Here is a 22,745-nt window from a genome sequence, read left to right as displayed (position 1 = left end):
TGCAAACAATTGATCAGAAAGAGAATTTACCATCATACTACATCAGCAAGGAAATACAAGAAAATATTTGTTTGTAATATTCTTGTTTTGAAAAATAATGCACCAAACAGTGTTTTTCAACCTTGACTTTTTCTAGTCATAAAACAAATTCAGGTTCTCCACAGAGACTGGAACAGTAAAATGTTCAATCATAGAAGAAGAAGTGTGGTGAATACATGTGAAACATACCGAGAGTGTTGACTCAAGGCGTCAAAGCACAATACACATTACTCTGCTGACGTGCCCTGTTTGCTTTAGAAATCATCCATGTCCGGTATCAGGCACTAAAAATACACTTTAGACTGTTCCTCACTTGCCCAGGGACACGGAGGAGCCCTTAGTGCACTACAGGACATCTTGTTCGCTGTACAGATAAAGATGATAAATGTCACAACAGAGTGCTTAAATGCTTTGTTCTCCTGAATGTGATTTATGGCGAACTTTGACTACAGTTAATACATCCTCAAAAGCTCCATCAGTAATGGATCTGTCTGAACTTCAACCTACCAGAGCTACTGTAACTGCTTGATTTACACCCGCTTAGCATAACATTTGTAAAGTCATCTAAAAGGGTCCTGTTGGCGACTTTAATTTGTTGTTGAATAGTTTTCATGAGAGACATGCCAAAACAAGCAAAACCAACTTCTGGTGGCATGTGTGAAGTAGAACATGCTCGTAAAAAGTGCGTCACGGTGTGATTCATTATACATATGAAGTGTGAGGTTTAATCCCGGGATAAGATTATAAAGTAAACGCAGGCATTGACCAAAAGTCAAAGAAACTGCGCCATAATAATACCAAGCAAAACTTACAACGATAGCTATTTTATTACGTGTATTTAAATACACAAACACACACTTGTATATAGTAAAAATTGTTTTACACAAACCTAAAAAAAAACAACAGCAAACAAGCTTAACAAACAAGCATTATTTACATCAGAAAAATACTGCACTTTTCATATGAAACAATGACAAATAAAAATAAATCTGTATAATTCAAAAAGCTTTAATTACAAATCTTTGAGCGCACAGTGAGTAGTCACTGACAGGCAGTCGAAGACTGTAATTTGAATGCAGGTCTAACATACCGATTGGGGTACTCGTGCTAAGCCTGCAGGCTGTAGACGTCTTTGGAAATTTTAAATGTTGAGCATTTGCCGTGTATCTCTTGCACAGGCTGTGATTTATTTCCCTCTGTGAATCTCGACAGCTTAAGAGTCTTAGTGCCCTCGTGGCTGAAAGTCATCCTGACTCACATGTAAGAAGAAGAAAGATCAGGGATGGCTGAAACATTATTAACTATTTTAATCCAATTTGAAACAGCAGTTAAAAATACTGTTTTACACATATATATATATATATATATATATATATATATATGTGTGTGTATATGCATGTGTGTGTGTGTGTGTGTGTATATATATATATATATATGTATATATATATATATACACACACACACACACACACACACACGTGTATATGTATATGTGTGTATATATATATTTATATCTCCAAAAGACCATATATTTTATACTTTATACATATTTCTACAGTATGTTACAGTGTATGGCTTGGCAGAAATATTGATTTTCCGCTTTGAAAGAAATACAAAAAAAAAAAGTAAGCTTTCCTGGGCAAATCATTTATAAACATAGAAGTTTCTAAACTTTACAAATCTGTCCTCTGCACTTTCCCTCCGAAATGATTGTAAAAAATATAGTACTGCATTTGGCTTTGATTTTATCAAGATGTTAAAATCTTTCCTCTGAGACCAACAAGGCACTTTTGCCATTTCATAGAACAGTTTTTGGCAGCAAAGTGATTTATAATACAACGATATATCGATACACTATAGTAAGGCAAGGTTTGATATTTTGGCAGCTGTGAGAACTGAGGTGTGTGTGTGTGTGTGTGTGTGTGTGTGTGTGTGTGTGTGAGAGTGATCTCCCACGGTTTATAAGCACAATAACGTGATGCTGTGATACATGTCACTATGTTGTTATTAAGGCTCAACTGACCTGTTTGGACAGATTTACACTCCCTATACGATGACCAGTGCATTCAGTGTGTATGGACTTTAGCTCTTTGTACCGTGCGTTTTCCAGTACGCAAAAAAAATACAAGGCTACACTGGATGCCACCAGCGTGTGTCCAGTCAAATCTCTAAAGCAAATGGCTCTAAACACCACACAGGCTTTTTACAGTGATCCTGAGGCACTATTTGTTTTCAGGTTTGCATTAGTCTTTGGTTGGGTTTGTTCTTGCTTAGCTGACTGCGTGAGTTTCTGACATAAGGAGTGGCTGCTCCCGCTCAGATCTCTCCATCGCCCCGTTGGCATCGTGAGTTTCTGAGCTGGGATCTTGAGGTTCCAGCTGAGACGACTCTCCCCCGTGAGCCAGCCCTGCTTCCTCGGCCGCCCTCCTCATCCTCTCCTCTTCCTCCATCTTCATCCTCTGCTCTTCGGCCTCTATTTCCTCCGTGGTGGGGATGGAGTTCTTCTTGGGTCTTCCCTTGGGCTTAGTCGGGGCCTCATGACCTCCTTTGAGCACCTAGAATAAAGCACAGACAGTCTTAGTGGACTGCTCGGGTAATAAATGGCAGCAGAAGTCAAAGGCAATGCTTGCTATTATAGTAATTAAGAGAAGACATATTGCTGCTGGCTGCCCCTTGTGCTCTCATTTATCTTTAATGATTTCAGCTCTTTTTGTTCTCCGAGTTGTTGACCCCTCTACTGAAGTGTTTGCTCTCACTGCCGTCATCATCAGTCAAACCGCACGCTGCCTTTCTACACATTCTCTTCCTGCCAGACTGCTACGTACAATTTGCTGCTCTCCTTGTTATAGGGACCAACATACAACAATGAAATTCAAGCCATACTTTTGGAAGTAAGAATTCTCAAAAAGTTATTTCTCCACAGCATAAGAAAACACTCATTTGACATGAAAATGTAATGTTTTGATCTGAATGAGTTTGGAGTAACTCAAATTTACTGACAAACTTTAACAAAATTAATTATCTGTTCACTGTTTCATAATGTTTGCCAATTTACTGGATTTGTTGTTTTTTTTTTTTTTTTTTGGGGGGGGGGGGGGCATTTGTTGCCATATTTTAGCTCAGATGTTTCTTACAGGCTGTTTAAAATTATTTCCTGTCGACAGCTGCTTCGGGGATTTTATGCCACTTCAGGTCACTGTCCAGGTTAATATCTGCTCTTAGCATCTAACGGCACTGCTCCAATAACACACCTTTAGAAGCTGCAGGTATTTTCACATTATTTCGGGCCCATTAATACCACGAACGACAGGGCTGAGCGAACAAGTCAAGTTGACCAGTTAAAGGAGTTTGTTAAATTTTGACTGCAAACCTCATACAAAAAAGTAAGAGAAGTTCAGCAGAAAGAAGGCGGAAATGTTCTTTTATGTTGCCCATTAGTCCCAGACATGCCAGGCTTTAGTGTAACTCTAGCACTTACCATTTTCTTCCACTTCATACGCCTGTTTTGGTACCATGTCTTCACCTGAAGCTGTGTAAGGCCCAGGGACTGCGCCAGGTCTAACCTGCAGAATCACAAATGAAATTAACTGCAGATTAGTTGGATACTTTAACATGCTTTATACAAACTGAGGTCATGTTAATTTATGTGCTTTAAACATCAGTTTTCTTCGGCAACAGGAAAATATAGAAATGATCCAAATCTTTTGGCCTTTACCTTTGTTACACGAGGCAGTTTTATGCCTAAAGGTTGCCGGCACTGCCAACGCAAGTACAGTATAAGATCACACTCAAACTCTGAACTCCGTCTTTGGATCTCAGATCAAAGATGATTTGCTAGCAGCTCGAGTCTGACACTGTACACCTGCAGCTAAGGAAGCAGTGTTTGAAACATCTGTACTGAGGCCAGTAATCCAATCAGAGCGCTTGTAGCTGGATGATTGGGGCCGTTGGAGAAAAGTCTGAATGCATCCACCACATGTGGTGATCCATGACTAATAGGGCTATTGGTTGGTGGGTAATGCGAAACCTCAGGAAGGGACAGATAAAGTGAACAAGGCATCCACTTGTAAAGGAAAGGAGCGCTTATCGTTGAGATTTCCTCTTCCCTGCTCGTCTCAGGGTCTTTAACAGTCAGATGAAGGGTGTTTCATGTCCACAGCCCCCCCTGGGAAAGCAACCGACTTTCATTTGATGGTGAAAGTGGAAGCCGAGATAGAGAAAACGGGTGAGCAAAATCTAAAAAGCAGAGCAACAGAAAGTCCCTGCAGACTCATGGAGCCGTCTGCATAACCTTCCACGTTACATAAAGAGCCGTGCGTGAGTGCTTGGTGCATGAACGTGCTTCGTAAAGCACCAGACATCCAGGCAATCAAGCTGTCTATCAAACTTCACTATCAAGCACCAGCCTACAGTCGGGCAACAACTGGAGGCAAAAAGAAAAAGTAATTGCAGAAAAAGAAAACACCCCAATTATTTCTGGTCATTAGTTCTCAGTGGAGAGAAGACGTACACTTACAGCAGACGGTGTTTGAGTTACTCCCTCCAGGCCACTGCAAGGCCGCCATTTTGTTGCACTCTCACACTTTTCATAGGGGAGTCTTGGATGTAACTGAATACCTTTTAATAATGTTGATGAGGATGATGACAGTCATGATTATTAGGGCTCTAATTATTATAACTGGAGCTGCATAAAATCATTATTGCTCTATGATATAAATAATTAGGTCTATTTTCAGGGATACATTTAGTTGTGATGCCACCCGCCCCCACACATAGTCTCAGTTCGAGACCGCAGAGGTTCCACGCCAAGAAAAGGGAAGAGAAAAGTTAAGTTATCTTTGGATCATAACAAACCAAAGTGGGGAGCACGCCATACCTTTGATGTGGGCTTTTAAAAGGGGATTTTCTCTGTTGATGTTTTCCCACCTGCTGGGTGTTTAATTAATTTTCAACAGTGTCAGGATTGGATATTTTGACAGGACACACAGTATTTTGGCACAGCTATTCATATGGGTGGTTGTATTTTATCACTGAGTTGTGCTTGTGCCTCGGGGCTTCTGCTTTAAGACGAGGCATGGCGTCTTTCCAGCGGCTCCAGGCTCCAAGATGTGATATATTTAATAATGTATCGTGGGAGTTTTCCCCACGGATGTGAATGGAATGGCAAATAAATCTGGTTTACTCCAAATATGCCAATGTCTTGTCAGATTGGATGTGGTAAGCAGCAACATTGCAAAGAGGATACAAGGTTTGAAACATCTGTCTGGAAAGAGTAGCTATTTGCATGTGTAATCACATGATTGTTCTTAAAGCCAGTTATTTACGTTTTCAAGCACCGCTGATCTCCTCTCTGGATCTACAGAGATAGAGCCAAAAATGTAATCTCTCCTCCTGCACATGTGAAGGACAGCTTTTTACAACATTTATGGTTCAATACTATTCTGGGTTATAATGGAAAAGTAACCCACAGGCCAAATATAAAAGTGAGGGCTCCAATAAAACTGGAAAATATGCTCTAACCTCATGTCAGGTCCCAAAAATGACCCACAGAATGGAATTTAAGACACAGATATTAACATATAGATTACTTCATCTCATTGTGGAATGCTAAATGTACTTTATATACACCTGCACATGTGTGAAATGATTGGCAGTAAATCATTGTAGTACATTTATGTTTGCTTGTGTTGGCCTATGTCCCTGTTTCCTGAATAAGGCAGTGTTTCTTTGTTGGTTTTTATTTTTTGCTGTTCGAGAGCTCGGGGTTAAAACGTTACTCGTGTCTCGACTAGAATGCTGAGGTAATGCTCTGGCTTAGACAAATTCACATTACATGAGACATTCCCCACAGGATCAAATCAAAAGTTATGATGTTAGGTTAACCGCTGCTTGATAATTGCATCTGTGGCTTTGAGAAGGCGCTTGTGTGTGCGTGCTTTCAAAATGTGCTCTATGCCAGATATGCAGGTTGTCAAAATGTTATGGTCGAGTGACACCTAATATGACTGGTAGCTGGGGCATCAGTTTGATTTACCTTGAACACGACTTGGTCACAAAGAATGCTTTTGGTAGCTATAAGCATTCATGATTTACTACTTTTCATTTGTCCTTTTATGTGGTGCGTTGTTTAAGCTCCCGGTGTGTGTGTGTGTGTGTGTGTGTGTGTGTGTGTGTGTGTGTGTGTGTGTGTGTGTGTGTGTGTTAATGTACTTTCCTCTATGTGCAAATGTCAATTTACTTCCTTGTAACAGTACTTCATTTAAAACATTTCTCCATTGGTGCATGGCCTATTGACTTCTTAGTTGGTATTCCTAATGACAGATTTATTTTTTTTGGACTAGCTTTGCTTTCAGACAGAGTAAAGGGGTTTATAGCAATGATGCTACTAAAATAAAACTCAAAGACCGACATGTGATGTGCATTGTTATCTGTGGCATGACAACATTGTCTCTACAAGAATGATCTTTTTCCCCAAGGTCTAGCGTTTAAAAAAAAAACAGTTTAATAAAAGCTTAATAATTTGTACTTGTAGAATACTTCAAAATCACAATACATAATTGAATCGGCGCCCAAATATCGCGATAGTATTGAATCGAGCGATGAGAATATCGTCACATCTCCAAACTTTAATGTACCTGAATCTAATCAATCAGATGTGAGTGTCTGAACTACACTGACCTATCGGGGGTGGACAAGTACTTCTGCTTCTGGAACTTCTTCTCCAGGCCCATCAGCTGCAGCTCGGTGAAGATCGTGCGGCTCCGGCGCGGCTTCTTCAGGCGCGGCGTGCTGCGCTCCGTTTCCGACTCGCTGCTGATGCTCAGGGGCGTCTGGCTGAGCGAGGGCTCGGAGCCGCGCGGGTGCTGTGGGGAGAGCAGGGGCAGGTGCGAGTGGACTGTGCCCGGGGAGGACGGCTGCTGGAGGTGGGGGGGTAGGTTGGGCGGCTGCCGCGTGATCACTGAGAGGAGCGGGTAGGCACGAAGTGACGAGGAGCCTGCAGGAGCACAGACAACGCGTCAGGTCGCAGAAACATAGACAAATGCATTAAAGTCCAGCGATTAGATCAGATATCCTTCTGCACGTTTTAGTGAGCTCTTAGGAACTCCTAAGTCAACCTGGTTGTACCAGTATCGATCGGCTGTAATTGCTTAGACAGGTTCATTTTTAATTGACCTGTATTTGCTGTGAAAAGTGTTTTGGTTTTGACCTCCTCCATGTAGAGGGCTGCGATCCCAATGACGCAGGCTGTGTTTTACACTGATCCTCTGAACCCTTCAAATGAATGATTATTTTTCCGAGGTCGTTTTGCACTAACTGGCTTCCCAACACAAAACCACTGCATGCACACACAGAGCCTGACAGCACTATGTACACACACACACACTCACTCACACACACACACACACACACACACACACACGCACACGCACACCCAGAATGAGCTGTAATAAAATCTAACACCGTTCAACTATAAACTTTTTTTCCTCTCTTTCATTCTCTCTCACTCTTGCACTCAGCTCTATACAAACACACATACACACACAGTTTTTGCTCTTTATCAGAGCAGACAGAAGCAGCAGACGCCAGAATCAATAAAAAGTAGCACTTGTCTGGAGCCGAGGCGGGAGGGATGGAGACCTGGAGGTTGGCAGAGAGGATGCAGCGGGTTAACCAAAGTGAATATTGTATCTGCCAGAAAAATCCTCACGGCTTCAAATATAAAACCAGTCCCTAAACCGAAATTTAGAAGCAGACTGCAATGCATGGGCTGATAAGGAGCAGTGCAGGGATCCCAAGGGGGATTATATGGATCGACCAGGAAGATATAGAGGCAGATGAAGGGCTGCAATGGAGCAGAGAAAATAGGAGGTTGTCACACACCATGTGTGTTCCTGGTTATCTGTGGTGGATCTGTCTCCATAATCTCCTCTTCAACCAACAGACAATCTTGGACACATAGACACACACATACACAAGTGCCTGCAGGAGACACAAAGTCAGACCTTGACTTACATTTGTTTAACGCTGCTCCTCGATTATTTTTGTATTATTTTCAGCCCTTTAAGAAGTTTTTTCCCCTGAAGACCAGTGACAAGATGTGTAGCACAGAGGAGGAAGGGAAAGGAGTGAGTACATCAAAATGAAAAGAAGGTGGTACATGTCTCAGTTTCTAATATTACAGTAGAGTGAGACTTGATCGCAGAGGTCTCCACATATAAACTGTGCACAAAATCCAAGTAAACCCCACTATTAGGTGCAAGTCAAGCATGAGGAGCGTTAAGGGCTGCTCAAGTGCACATACAGGTAGCCACAGTTGCTCTGCGCACACACATGTACACACCAGACACTGCCTTGGGCATGACATCATGGTAAGGCACTGAGGTCATCGCTAATCTGCCAATGTGAGATTGCTGGTATTGCAACAAGTCTAGACAAGAAGACCCCCTTTTCTCTGGCTGTATGATCGCCATCTATATTGTTCTCACTCCGTCTGTCTGTATATGAGATCTGTATGTATCTTTTTATGAATCAAGGGAGTTGATGTTCCTTTGTCGGAGAAATTTTACATAAATATTGATTTAATTGTAATTCGTGGAATTGTACAAAAGTGAAGTGTACATTTGTGTCTTTCTGAGGAGAAAACACGCCTTAGTTTGTCTTCTGTGAGGAAATCACCTGTCAACAAAGAGCTTGAGGTGCCTGTGGACAGTCCCCCCCCCCCCTCCGAGGCAGTACGAAAGAGAGAGGGAGTGAAGAGGGAAATGTCAGCCCTCGTGGTGACTTTCCACTGACAGGGAAGCCATCTCTCTGACATGCTGTTGACAAGTGCCAGTGTCCTGTCAATAACCTACAAATAAACTGTTTGAGTAGCTGCGAGAGCGCAGCGCACCCCCATGCAGAAGCACACTGATACTCTTGATAATAACAGTTGGAATGCAGGGACTGGCCCAAGTGCTTCTAGTAACCATTACAGAAGACATACCTGCTGAGAATAGATCAAGAGGAACAGTTTGTGAAGCATTCATTTTAATACCAACTGTTTCCTCTATTGATAACATAGTTATTATGACATAGGTCTTACTAAAAAAAAAACAGATGTTTTATCACCAAATGATGAAGGAGATTTTATTTGTTCAACTGCATGACTAGTAGCATCAATACCACAACTTCTCAACAGTATTTCCGACAACCATCTGCTCCCTATCATAACATCTGCAGTCCTTCCCTCACTGTGTTTTCAATGGAGTACTGGAAAGGATGATTCCTTGCTTAGCTACGACAAGTGCACGGGAACTTTTGCAATGATTTGCATGGAAACTATCTGGTAACAGCTTTAAAGCTGCTTAATCAAACATTTTTTGTGTTCTTTTTTTTTTTGCCTTGCCTTGCCTTGCCCTTAAAGCACACATCAGTCTGTGCAATAGGCCATGCAGCTTCTTTATGTGTCCCCACTCAAGGCTTTAATTAGAATTATTCATGGGGCATCTTTGAAAAAGCATTGCATGGAACATGTTGAGTATTTAATCCGCAACCTGATCCATACAGGTGGCAGCAGAAAGGAGCCTGTAGCGTAAACTACTTTTAGAGCTGATTTATTGCTTGTCCTTTTTAGAGACAGATCAATTTGGTGGCAGTGCAGGAGTGGCTGGGAGATGACAGGCTGTCAAACATGTTCCTTAACTGAAGATGGAAGAAGTGCACGCATTTTCTCTTTATGTGTGTATACTTGCCTGTGTGTGCTGACATGGGTGTAATCAACCTTCTCAAGCCGGCTTCATGCTTAATGGGAGACCTTATTGTCTGCAGCGGATTAGGGTTTAAGATGGGATGAAAACCTTTTTTACTCACTTGGATTTCTATTATAAGCCTGCAACCACTATACTAAACCAGTATGCTGAAGCCCTCAGGCTTCACACACTCCTACTTTTTTTTATTTTTTTTTTAATGTTATTTTTCATTATGCTGTCAAGTGAGATTACACCACAGTTGATCTTAATCTCTCTCACCTCTTGCAGAAAACAGCACTAAAAGCCCTTCCCCTTTTTCCTGCTGAGAGATGGGACACCAGATGAAATATTGGAACCAGCCCTGCACCGTTCAGCACCAGGTAAGATTTCATTGTCTCTGATCCTGCTGCAACTGACAGGGAATCAATTCCATGAGTATTGGTCTCTTTTACTGTACAAAAATAAGGTTTATGTTTCACTTTAAAATTGACTGAGGGATTGGGTGAAAACTAGATTCACAAAAAGCAGGCAGAACATAAAGCTCCTATGTTTGAGTGACATACAAAACCAACATTTGTTATCAACTCCTCCAGGCCGCATTTTTGGCATCACTGTCTTTCAGCGGCCTCCGCTGGCAACAGGAGGTAATGACATCCCTTCCTGTGCAGAATGAAGAAGTCAACTTTCACTGTTTGTAGGCCACGCAGGGGCCAGCCACCTCTCTTTGGCCTAGGACCCGGAAGCCTGCCAGCTTCTATATCAAGCACTAAAAGCCATTGATGTCGGGGAATATACTGTGTCTCACACCCCCGCTGCTACAAATAAGTGGCGGGCACAGTGTTCTGATATGCACGGCGGGTTACTCTATCCATCCGAACAGAAGGGTGCCAAAACCCAGTCCTAGTGGCCTGCAGTACACACCAATCCATATCAGAGGGATGAGGGAATCGCTGCCCCTATTTTTATCCACTCGTCGCTGTCATCATCAAATTGCAGCAGCTATTATTTCAGACTTTGGAGCAATTATCCTAATGGTTACTGGAGTGTGCAAACGCCTTTGAGTTGTTTGGATTCATCTGGATATACAATCAAGAGTCAGTCGAGAGGGTTTGTTTTGGTGAGATAACATGCTGTCTCGCCTGAGCTTTGTCGTATTATAGTTTGGTAACTTTCTGTACAAGTACAAGGCACATCTAAATGACTGCTTTTATTTTATCTATCTATCTATCTATCTATCTATCTATCTATCTATCTACCTATCTACCTATCTATCTACCTATCTACCTATCTATCTATCTATCTATCTATCTATCTATCTATCTATCTAATTTTATCAATCATCTTGCTGAAAGGAAATGAAACGAAATATATAAAACTTTTCAGAAGAATCTGTTAAAGCTTATAGATTTAATTAAAATGTGTTATGTCCTTGCTTTGTGTTTCCTCCAGAGTCAGTCAAGATCCATCAGTGCACTGTATTATTTATCCTTCATCAGTGTTTTTACAGGGTGGTTCTCCGAACTACACCACGTTTTTTTGGTTCCAGGTCCCATTTCTGTGACTAAAAACACACAACCTCTCCATCTGTAAATGTCAATCAGCAGAGAAACTCATTATGGAAGGCCTTTGGCAAAGCAGAACACTCAAATGAATCAAAGCAAATAGTGAAGGCGGTAACCACGGCCCTCTGGGGTGAAATTTCCCCTTATCTTTCGTATCTGTCCTCTTCTTGGCTTTTATGTACAACTACACCAATTTAGCAGTTCACTCATTTATCATCTTGCCCCCATCAAAAGCCCTTCAGCATCTCACTGCCTCCACCGCATGTCTTTGATTTCCCGCTAAACACGTAGCTGCTATGATTTATAATGTGAAGTACAGAGTGAGGACGCTGAAGTCGTTGGTGCAGCTTTTAGGAGAAACTCTAAATTCATTAGGATTAATTAGAAATGAATCAAGGAAATAAAAAAATAAAAAAATTAAAAAAAAACACCAGTGTGAGATAATAAATTAGGCAAATGGTGCATGTAATCGGTACCGATATCAATATTTTCATTTGCATAGTTGTTTGCCCGGGAATGATCATTTCAAAAAACTAATTACAATTTAATGGGACCACATTAATTTTGTCATTAGTCTCACCGCCAACACATTTCAGAGCAGACATCCAATTTTACGTCTTGTATAAAAAAAAAAACCTTTTTGCACTTTAAATCACATTTCCTCATCCATGCACCATTTAAATTGACCATATTTTACAAATTTAAATATAACGCATCAATAATGATACCTAGCTGCTGCGTGGGTGTCCTGTCACAGCTCCCGTGTTAAAAATGAGTTTTTGTTTGTCTCTTAATTAGGTTAGTTGATAAAAAAAAAAAAATAAAAAAAGTTGTCTTACCCGAACATGAATGAAGAGGCTTTGGTCGCACAATGAGCGAAGGGCACACCGAGTAGAGAGAAAGTTTCTCAAAGTAATCACAAGTCTCCTTGGAGAGGATCTCGTCAATCATGAACGTCTTGTAGCGCCGCCTGGCAGCCTTCAGCTGCCCGGGGGAGGAGAGCCTCAACTCGGCTTGACAGTGCATGATGCGTCCCTGTGCGCTGCGCGCTCGTCTTCGCCGCGCTGGCAGGGTCTGTTCACTAATGCTTAAGCTTATGCAGGTCTGACCGTCGGGACAGGCGACTATTGAAGCTCATGCGCTCGGACAACACATTGTTTATCTTTCAAAATGCAGTTGAGCTTTTCCCTGAAGTAGCCTTCAACTTCAAGCTGCGCAGACCGCCACAGTAATGAACTGCGATGTGCTCACACCCACTCCTATATAAACCATCCCTAACACATCTCTCTCTCTCTCTCTCTCTCTCTCTCTCTCTCCCTCCCTCCTTCCCTCTCTCTCTCTCTCTCTCTCTCGCTCTCTCATATACTCCTTTAATATAGCGACATACATGCCCCCCCCCCACACACACACACACACACATCACACACCTCTAAACCTTTTCCTCTCTCTGATTTATTTTGCACATTTTTACAACTCGTTCATTCTCGTCTAAAAGTTGGATTTTTCGTCCGAATCAGGCGTGATCTTTCTTTCTTTTTTTTTTTTCAGAGGACACAATCTAACAAAATACGTTTATATTACGAAACACCATTTTAAATCTATTATCACCCAAATAACCTTATCAAGTCATTTTAAGTTTACATCGTAGCGCTTCTCTGTTTTCAAACGTTTTGATTAATGTAGGCCTACTTTTCTTAAACCCGGGTGTAACTTAGTTTCTCATTCATTTATAGCCTATATATATTTTTTTTTTTTTCTACGTTTGCTGTAGACATGTGCGCAATATAGGCTAATAGTCTATTCGATATTTGAACTCAACTGAAAGTGACCTGAAAGCAAATTAATGCTTTCATTTGCTTTTAGGTCACTTTCAGTTGACTTCAAATGTGTGAATGGATACGTATTTCTTTCTTTCTTTCTTTCTTTCTTTCTTTCTTTCTTTCTTTTTTTCTCTCAAAAAAACCTTGCAAACATTTTTGAGTGTAAGGTTTAAAGTGTAACAGTTTCGCTACACTGCTTAGGTTTTTAGTTTTTGTTATCATTATTTTAATAACAGCCTGTTATTTAGGTTGTTTGTGTAGTAGACCTATACTGTTATGACATATAATTATTAGGTTTATAATTAGCCTTGGAGCTACAACAGCAATAATAGGCTAAATAATTAGGCTATGATAATAATTATATAGGTTTTACTGTCCCAAAAATAATAAATCAGAATTATAGCTGTATTGCCCGTGAAGGAGCAAAACGATAGGAAGCACATCTGCGGTTGAAGGCCAAAGTTGTTTTCTTTATCAAAGTCCAAAACAAACTTCCGCAGGTGTAAATTATTATAAATCGGCAACCGCGTTCGCAGCGTGGTGTGAAGCTATTTTGAATAAGACGCATAGATGTCTCAACAACATATTTCCAATAACATACAGTCGGATAAGAGCACGAGCACCTGTAACTCCGGTTTTTGTTTGGCACAAATTAAGTTTGATTTAAGGCTGAAATCTGTGTGAAGAATAAGTCACGTCAAACAGGCTTTAGTAAAAAAAAAATAATAATAAAATAAATAGCCGGTCAGTTTGGACCTGGGCGCGCGGATGAGTCTGCTGGACCTCACATACCGGCACGTTCGACTCGCACTGAACACAATATCTCCACGTGCTTTCCCCTCCCGCTGGTTTTTTTTTTTTTTTTTTTTTACAACATTTGACCATGCATTTGTCTTTCGTTAAGCACAGAAAGCCACGTTTTATAGCCTATATTCTTTCCGCGAAACCTCTTTCGGATATTTGTTTGAAAGACTTAAGAGGTAATAAAAAAAAAAAAAAAAAAAAAAAAAAAAAAAAGTGTTTCCCAGTAGGCTTATCTTTTTTTGTTAATAATTTACACGTTGCCATTTTGTTTTTTTTATATATATATATAAAATGAACGAAATCTTGGTTCTGGGATGAAACCCCGGTTCAGATAGTTTCAATAAACGTTGTAAAGTCGGTGACCCCAAAGAGGAAACGATTATCATAACAACTGGAAATAAAGCGAAGTCGCTGGCGGTTTGTGCCCCCCCCCCCCCCCCCCCCCCTCGACGCCGCCGTGTTTGAAGTATGGAGGATTAATGGAGGAGGAAATATGGGAGATCTGCTTGGGAAAGCTCGGCTTCTTTTTCCGAGGTTTTGATGGCTTGATCAAAGACGAGGAGGGGGATGAGAACAACTGCTGTGGCGCTGTCAGCGGAGCACACTCAAAACGTTTTGAAAGTGTTGGTGGAGACTGCCCAGTTCTGTTGACGTTATTTCACCCGTTTCGGTTCACTGCATTTAACTGTAGCCGATAATATACGGAGTGATTCCAAATCATGGCAATAATATAATTTTTTATATATATATATTTTTTTTTGAGTTAATGAAGATTCGTTAGCTGGCCGGTAAATTAGGCCTGGTGGCAGCAATGAACCCAACAGCCCGAGGTGGTGCCAAGCTCTGGGAGTCACGGCTGCAGGCATGTTGTCAGTGGCGGGTTTGCGCTGCGGGGCTGCTGCAGGGGAGGGGAGGGGAGGGGAGGGTCGCTGGGTGTTTGGAAGTGGATCATTTCAGGAGACACGCTTCTATATAAGTCCACACAGCAGCGGCTACCGAGTGGCCTCTCTAATCCGTCCGCTCCAGGGCTGGAGACGCCAGGCAGATCAACCAATTAAAAGAGTTATGCCACAGCCAGGAGCGTAATAAGGGCCTTCCTAGTACTGACACCGAACAGAGGATACTCTCTATTAGAGCGATTTGGGAGCATCAGGATGCAATCAGACACTCGGCAGATTACAGGCAAGACAGAGCTTAAGTTCAGAGGGTGCAAATGCAGCTCCACTTTTGGAAACCGGGGGATTTATTGGGAGGATATCGTTGTCGATATTGCGCCCGGGAGCCGCTGTTAGTGGCATAAGCACTTTCGGAAGGGTAGATTATGACCTCAACACAGACATTAAGGGATTTGATCATCACTTTGTTATAAGCAAGCCTGTACAGACACTGACTGGGGCACCAAAGCTGAAAGGCTGATCAGCAACACGAGATGTTCAGGATCAAAGCGCTGCTAATTCTGGGATGGGACGACAGTCTTCCTCAGTCACATCTGCAAAATGACCAAAAGCAGTGCCCTGCACATGTTCTGAAGATTCTTCCGATTAAAGAACAAAATACAGTCGTGTACAATTCTGTCGAAGAACCAAACCAAAACGTAATGAACAGAGTGGGTGTCAAATCCATGTCTAAGACTTGAAAGCATCCTAAATAGAAAGGTCAAACGTAGGAACTGATCATGTGGCTCAGTTATATTTAACATCTTAATTGATTCAATGGAAGGATGTGTGTGGCGCCACCTGTAGATTACTTCATAACCCGCTGCACAAGCATATTAGTTACACATGGTCCATTTATAGGTGCGATAACAGCCATGTGTGCATGCATCACAGCATGTAGCATCAACATACAATAACCTACTTAGTTCATTTAGTCACATACACAAAGAGCTGTACGTTCACGGTGTACGGCCAAGACCCGGGCCTTGGCCGTACACCGTGAACGTACAGCTCTTGTACAGCTTGTGTTGTGGACAGATGAAAGACAGTGCAACAATCAAGTGAAAGGAGCTTTATAATAATGAAAATGTTCATTTTAAAACAACTTTTCTTACAGATCAGATTTTAAAAAATAAAAAAAATTATAAAAAAAAAAGCTCATTTTTGGAAAGAGCAAGTTCAGCAGATCTAACAATAAGAAAGGTTGGTGCCCTTGTTGCAGAACAAGCGTCGCTGGTGGAATCTTTTGCTGAATTTTTTTTTTTTTTTTTTTTTTTTCTTCCTGCAAAGTACCTGGATTCAGTGAGCACCATTTAAATACAATTTGCATAACATAAAAACTGGCCAATCTGCTCATTTTTTCTTTTTTTTTTTAAATACATATTTTGTTTTTCTTTCTTTGTGTTCCAAAAATGACTACCAGTCGTGTCTGATTGTTGTCCTTGCTCTCATGATAATACAATCCCACCCCTCAAAATATTTGCAACATCTGTGAGGAAAAGCTCACATGAAAGTAGAGTACAAATTTAAAAATGCCTTTAAAGTAAACAAAAAATGTCTCTAAGGCATGAGTTATTAAATCGTCAAACTGGTAAGATCCTGTAGAAACATCCTGAGAATGCACAATAATTTTATCGACATATTACGTGATCTTCAGAAAACTGTCCGTCAATTTGTGAAGAGTTGGAAGTCTGAACAGAAATCCTTTACATGCCTCAGTAACGTCGCCATCTACTATCTTGGTAGCCACGGTTGCCGCCCTTGTCGTCGTGCCTGTTGCCGCCTCTGCTGTCGTGTTGACGGCTGCCGCTCCTGTCGTTCTGGTGGTGGTTGTCCCGGCTGTGGCTGTGCTGCTGATGACGGCCGGAGCCCGACTCGTCCGCGTAGCGCTGGCCTCGGTTCGCCTGCCAATAGGGGTTGTTGTCGTGTTGCCTCGAGCCACCTCCGCCAGAATTTCCACTTGCGGGCTGCCGCTGCAGAGGTTTGGGAAGGCTGCCGTTCAACTGCTCAAGCTGCTGCATGTGAAGCTGCCACATCATGTTGTTCATCTACAGATACAGGAAAACAGACGTATACCAGGACCCGTGTTTCCTAGAGGCCAAAAAGCTTGTTTCTATTTCCATCAGTGGACACGCTTCATTTGATACAGAGCAACAGAAGTGTTTTTTTTTTTTTTTTTTACCAAAAACAAGCAAATATGTCTCGATACATGACAACTGAGAAAAAGGACTATAAATTCTGTCACGACTGTGCAGGGCTTTGACATTATAAAAGTATAGAAATGTTACCGTGACATGTTTCTGCAGATTATCAGGGGATGAAAAGGACCTCTGCATTTGTGGCGGTGTGTACGGTGGAGAACCTAACTGGATGGGAGTCCTGTAAGAGTAAATCAAACCATTATCAGATATTTTCTTTTCATAGAAAGGGCAAGGACAAGTATACAAATGTTCAGCTCTGGTCAACATTTTCATTCCCATAGTAACAGGATTCGTATTTTCGACAATTCTCAATCACTTCAGAATCGACCAAAATCATTTTTTTTGTAATAGAAAACATTTCTGGAAAATTCTCTAACTTTTTGTTAACTGACAAAAATACAAAGATTTTTTTTTTTTTTTTTAAATGTTTTCACAGACCTTTAGAGTGTTGCAAGCATCAGATTTAAAATTAGTTTATATTTACACAATACAATGTAGTTGGTCAATAAAAACATTGGAAATCTTTGTACTTTTGTCAGGTTAAACATAATTAACAAAACAGATGCTTGTCTTTGATTCATTTTACAAAATGTCCCAAATTCTGGAAGAGACCTTTGTAAAAAGTTAAAAGGTTTCACTGAATGAAAAAGGCAGAACTCAAGTGTGAGGCCACCGTGCAGCACCCAGATGGTGTACAGTGTGCACATACTGGAGTTTTTGTAAAAACAAACTTTTCGGATTTGAACGACTTCATATTTAGTTTTGTAAGAAAAGCAAGAATATTTTGTGATTATTTCATAGACAAACTAACGATAACCGGTTGAAGCACCAAAATTTCGTACTAACAAATGAGAACAGCTGACCATCAAGCAGTGCAGAGATTTCAAATCTTCAACCAAAACAATGCCTGCATATTGTGTTTTGTTTGAAGAGACATTGTTTTAGATTTCGATGGCTCCTACCAGTCCTCACTTTTCTCCACTGCTGCAGACATGACGTAAACAACAACAACTTAAGCTGTGAAAAAAAATTCTGGATAATTGTCATGCCCGATGTACTGTTGCTGTTGTTGAAAAAAAAAAAAAAATCCAGTAATAAACCATCATAGTTCAGCGATAAGTGTTTCGTGCCGTGATCCACAATGGAGTATATGAGAAACAAGTCCATCAGCACTGGTAGGAAGCCAGCTCTGACAGGTCCGATCCAGGATCTCAGAGAGTTGGCAGGACTGGATCTGCTTGCAGCTAAAGTAGCAGCCAGTCTATTGTTCATGACGGTAATGTAACTTCTTGCTGACATGTAAAGAAGATGATGATGATGATGATGATGTGACGAGCTGCTCAGTCAACGGTCCCCAAGACGAAAGTGGGAATTAGTGACCACAACATAGCTTTTTTTTTTACTCGCACGTTTGTTTTCATCAGCTGCTCTGATGGAACAGGAATTTGAATTCATTGTTTTCATGCGTTTACATCTGAACAGGATCTGCATGCACCATAACGTTACCCATCGTTTTAGTCCAGACATTTTGACCATGGCCATTTTGTGGAGCCAGACGTGTCCGTATTTGTAACCGACTGAGGACACTACGCCCCCCCCCACCTACATCACAAACCTGACTACGCCCCAGGTATGTCAATCAAACCAGACACACCCCAAACATACCTCTCTCTGAGGCCTGGTGTATAATCATTTCTTGATCAGTCGGGGAGTTTGTTGTGAAACTGTTCAAACACCAATAACAAACTCATCTCATCTGACAAAATACGTGTGCATTTGTTATTGTTACAATAGTACTGCATACCGTTACCGTTATATGCAATGTTAATGTATTAATGACATAATAAATGGCCATATTTTTGGACTTAAAAAGTGTGTTTTAGGCCTATGAAAAAATACTGTTGAAAGAAATGATCAAATATTATGACTGATTTACCCATAAAAAAATTTTTTACACAATTAACTTTACAAACACCCCCCCCCCCCCCAAAAAAAATAAAATAAAAAATAAAAAATAAATAATCCACTTCCAGCTGCTTTGGTTAAACGTTTCATGCAATCTAAGGAGATAAGAGAGCCAATGCTGCGATGCAGTTACGACAACAGCAGTCGATCAGCTGCTTTAGTGCACTTATAGACGACACAACTGTTTTACACAGCCTGCTCTCCACCACTGTCACCAGAAATCCTCCGATGGCAGCTCAAAGTTAACATTAAAGACACTATATGACCTTTCTTGGTGAAAAATGTAATGACAAAACAACATGCAGCCGAGTGCTCCTGTACCAGGCCACAGAGGAGCCGGCAGCAACCACAGTGCTGCAGAGGCTGATGGTTATTTCTGCTGCTGCCACTAAAACGGTGTCTGAGGCTGTTCTTACCTCTGACCATGAGGATTTGGAGTATTTGCTGGATTTGAATTCTGCGAGTTCCCCGGACTGGTGCTGTGACTGCTACCTACGATGGGACAAAACACACAATTGAATAGTAAGAGAAAACAATACGATTCGAGTTTATAAATAACCGCAACACATCCTGTGCAAGTACAACAATCTGGTACTTTGAATTGCCGAATACACATTCATTAAAAAAAGAAAACCCCCATAACAGGTATGCTTTAGAAAACGGTAGTAGTACGAGTCTCCATCAACACATCTGTAGAAATAAATAAATAAACTAAAGATTTGCTCTGGGTTTACCTGTCAGATCATAACTCTTAGATGAACGAATCCTCGTTCTGATGGAAATGTCATGTCTATGTTTTAGTTGTAAATGTGGCAAATCACAGCAAAGCAAACTTGAGCTCGCATGAATAACTGTTAGTACTGTTTGACGTGGAGTCTGTGAGTGTTGACGCTCACATTTTGTGCTTTTTAGCTTTCAGCAGAATGTAGTTTTACAGTCAATCAACGTGGTCACAAAGATGGAGGTGTGGAAACCCAACTGTCCGTTTCCAGGACACCTCGAGTTGATTTTTTTTTTATCAATACACATCGGTTTCTCCAGCCGTCACTGGAAAAGACGAATCGGTTTAAGACCATTCATACATTTATGGATGAAAACTATTGCACCCACCGAATGATCACAATGTTTAACTTTCAAAGTTGCAGCCGTAACGGATTCAAAACAAAGGCGGCGGCTCGCCGGTGTTCAGACACTTTGACCACAGCCTCACGGACCTTAAACTTATAAATAATATTTACAGCCGTCGTCACGGCAACATCAAGCTACTCGGAGGGGATCTTTGCTGCCTATAAATTGAACATGCTTGTCTATAGTTTCCTTTCTGATTTTCTCAAGACGAGTGTCTGCTGTGCTTCCTCTGGTCCACGTGCATCGTGGTACAAACGATGATACCAGACAGCAGCGAGTCTTCTTCTTTTTTCTTCTTCCCCTGTTTAAAGCAGACCGGATGACTAAATTGCGAGATTGAAAACATGGCGTGATGCCGGTCAAAGAAACAACCCAATGATCCGTAATATTGTTTAAGGCTTCCAAAGACATTTGAGTAAAATATTTGTAGAAAAAGCAATCATTTAAATAACACACTCGTTTCTGTAGGATTAACCAAAAGGCTGCAGGTACACATTGAAACAAAAGAAAATGTCATGGCTTTTAAAGGGGGAATGAGGCGGGTTGTTGTTGTTTTTCTCCACGAGCTGTTAAGGGTACCAACAAATTCATTTAACACACGAAGTCCACAAACAGATCAACAACAACAACAACAACAACAACAACGTGAGCTCACCGGATCTGAACTGCACGTGGATCGTCCTCCCGTACAGCGACGTCCCGTTGAGGAGCTGCATCGCGTACGGAACCGACTCCTCGTGTTTGTAAACAGCGAAACCAAACGTCTTTTGTTTTCCCTCCGAGTCTTTGGGGATTTTGGTTTTGATGAGCGGTCCTCCCTGCAAAAACAAAAAACAAAAACAAATCGTTAGTTTTTGTTTTTTCCAAAACACAAAACAACGGATGCTAACGACAACGACTGTAAATAAACAAGGATTTTTTTAAATTATTATTTATTTACTTAAAACAAACATTTATGTTCGCATTGTGAGCAAAAGAAAAAAAGAGACACGGTTGTCCCACAGCAACTTCCCCCCCCAAAAAAAATAAGCAGGTTTTTTTTTTGGCTCGTTAACATCTTGTGTTTTGCTAACTACACACGTAGCATTTGACGTGAACAGCACCTGGACAAACAGCTCGAACAAAAGCTCCTCCGTCACTTTTGTGTCTAAATTTCTAATGAAGAGCGTCCGGTCAGCCTCGTCCTCTATTCCCATTGTAATTCAGCAAATACTGGACCCGTCCTGGTAAAAATGAAGGCTTACGTCTCGCGTCAAATAGCTTCTGCGACATATAAACGGAAGGCCTGCTTTGCCGTAAAGTGAAATGCCGTTATACTGGACTTCCCGTCGTGGGTGAGCGGTCGTTATTTTACGACACGTAAATTACGTCCGCGGCTTTCTACCTTTGTTTCGACAATATATCATTTTTGATAAATTGCTACAACAGCGACGAATGTAAACATGTTTTTATTATACATATTATATATAGCTTATGCGTTGATATGGCGTATTTCTAATATAGAAATTAAATTTGTTTTTTTTGTTGTTTGTTTAAGGTTTGTCTGAGCCACCTAAATAGCCTAGACTATATAAAACAGAGAACAGGAGAGCTGTTGAACTGTATTTAAGCTGTTACCTTATAATTAATTTAATAAATTAGGCTTCCAGCTTGCAACAGATTTCGTTATCGAGCCAGCTATTGATTTGTATATTGTTTAGAGTTATAAATTCTTTAAAATGTCAGAAAATAGTCAAAAAATTCCATCACAATTTCCCGGAATCAAAGCTGACATCTATGCTTTATCAAACTGACTTTAGACTAGCTCACCAGTGAATATAATATAATAATATATAACATAAAATGTTGTTTGTTTATAAATGACTCCGATGTAATTGATTATTGAAATTCTTTCAGATCAATTTTTCTTTCTCATATCAACCACTCAGTGTCTGTTTTCTGATTTCCAAGTGAGACAGGATGTCTCATACCCACAAGCTGATTTCTGGTTGATGTTAAGGCCAAACATGTCGATCTGACCGAATTCCGATTTTACAGTTATAAGACCTGTCAAAAGACGTCCAGTCTTTATTGAAGAACAGAGAGGCCGCTGTCCGAGCTCTTGTTCATAGATTACTTTTTGACTTATCGTGGTCCTGGTAAGCCATGGAAGTGTGATAGTGAGCCGGCACGTAATATACCAGGACCTTGATAGTGTAACATCTCAATGAAATTCAGCCCTCATTAATTTAGTTATTTACACCAAAAACAATTCCCACTGTAACATATTCAAATTTATTCTATAAAATAGGCAGCATTAGTTATGGAAAGTATGGCCCACAAAGACAAACAAACAATCCTCACTGAAGAAGACTATTGCTCGATATTTCCATATTTCCTACTTTTGCTTTTTTAATTGTTTTCCTTAAAATAATGTTTTCACTAAAATCTGCCCTCATTAAAACCAGTGAGCGTTTTTAACCCTTTTTGTTTGTGAAGTCATTCTTCTCCTTTTTTTTCTTTGACTTCCTGGCTGTAGCTCACGTATATGACTTTCTTCTTTATCACACTGTGGCTCACTCTC

At 40.8% G+C, this 22,745-nt stretch overlaps 2 protein-coding genes across 2 annotated transcripts; both read right to left on the bottom strand.

Annotated features, from left to right (window-relative positions):
• Positions 1–1,559: 1,559 nt before the first annotated feature.
• barx2 (BARX homeobox 2) lies at positions 1,560–12,565 on the bottom strand. Its single transcript, XM_069147290.1, has 4 exons — positions 12,169–12,565; positions 6,718–7,033; positions 3,518–3,602; positions 1,560–2,594 (listed from the first exon to the last, which is right to left on the bottom strand). The coding sequence occupies exons 1-4, from the start codon at positions 12,353–12,355 to the stop codon at positions 2,310–2,312; spliced, it is 873 nt and encodes a 290-aa protein (XP_069003391.1). The 5' UTR covers positions 12,356–12,565; the 3' UTR covers positions 1,560–2,309.
• Positions 12,566–15,945: 3,380 nt separating this feature from the next.
• rbm7 (RNA binding motif protein 7) lies at positions 15,946–21,466 on the bottom strand. Its single transcript, XM_069147680.1, has 5 exons — positions 21,286–21,466; positions 20,838–21,000; positions 19,471–19,546; positions 17,177–17,267; positions 15,946–16,936 (listed from the first exon to the last, which is right to left on the bottom strand). The coding sequence occupies exons 1-5, from the start codon at positions 21,376–21,378 to the stop codon at positions 16,604–16,606; spliced, it is 756 nt and encodes a 251-aa protein (XP_069003781.1). The 5' UTR covers positions 21,379–21,466; the 3' UTR covers positions 15,946–16,603.
• Positions 21,467–22,745: the final 1,279 nt, after the last annotated feature.

Source organism: Embiotoca jacksoni, unplaced genomic scaffold (genome assembly GCF_022577435.1).
Source record: "Embiotoca jacksoni isolate LCO1_2020_lvr unplaced genomic scaffold, fEmbJac1.0.p SCAF_14, whole genome shotgun sequence".
NCBI classification, from domain to species: domain Eukaryota; kingdom Metazoa; phylum Chordata; class Actinopteri; family Embiotocidae; genus Embiotoca; species Embiotoca jacksoni.
This window is presented reverse-complemented; position numbering and strand designations above follow the sequence as displayed.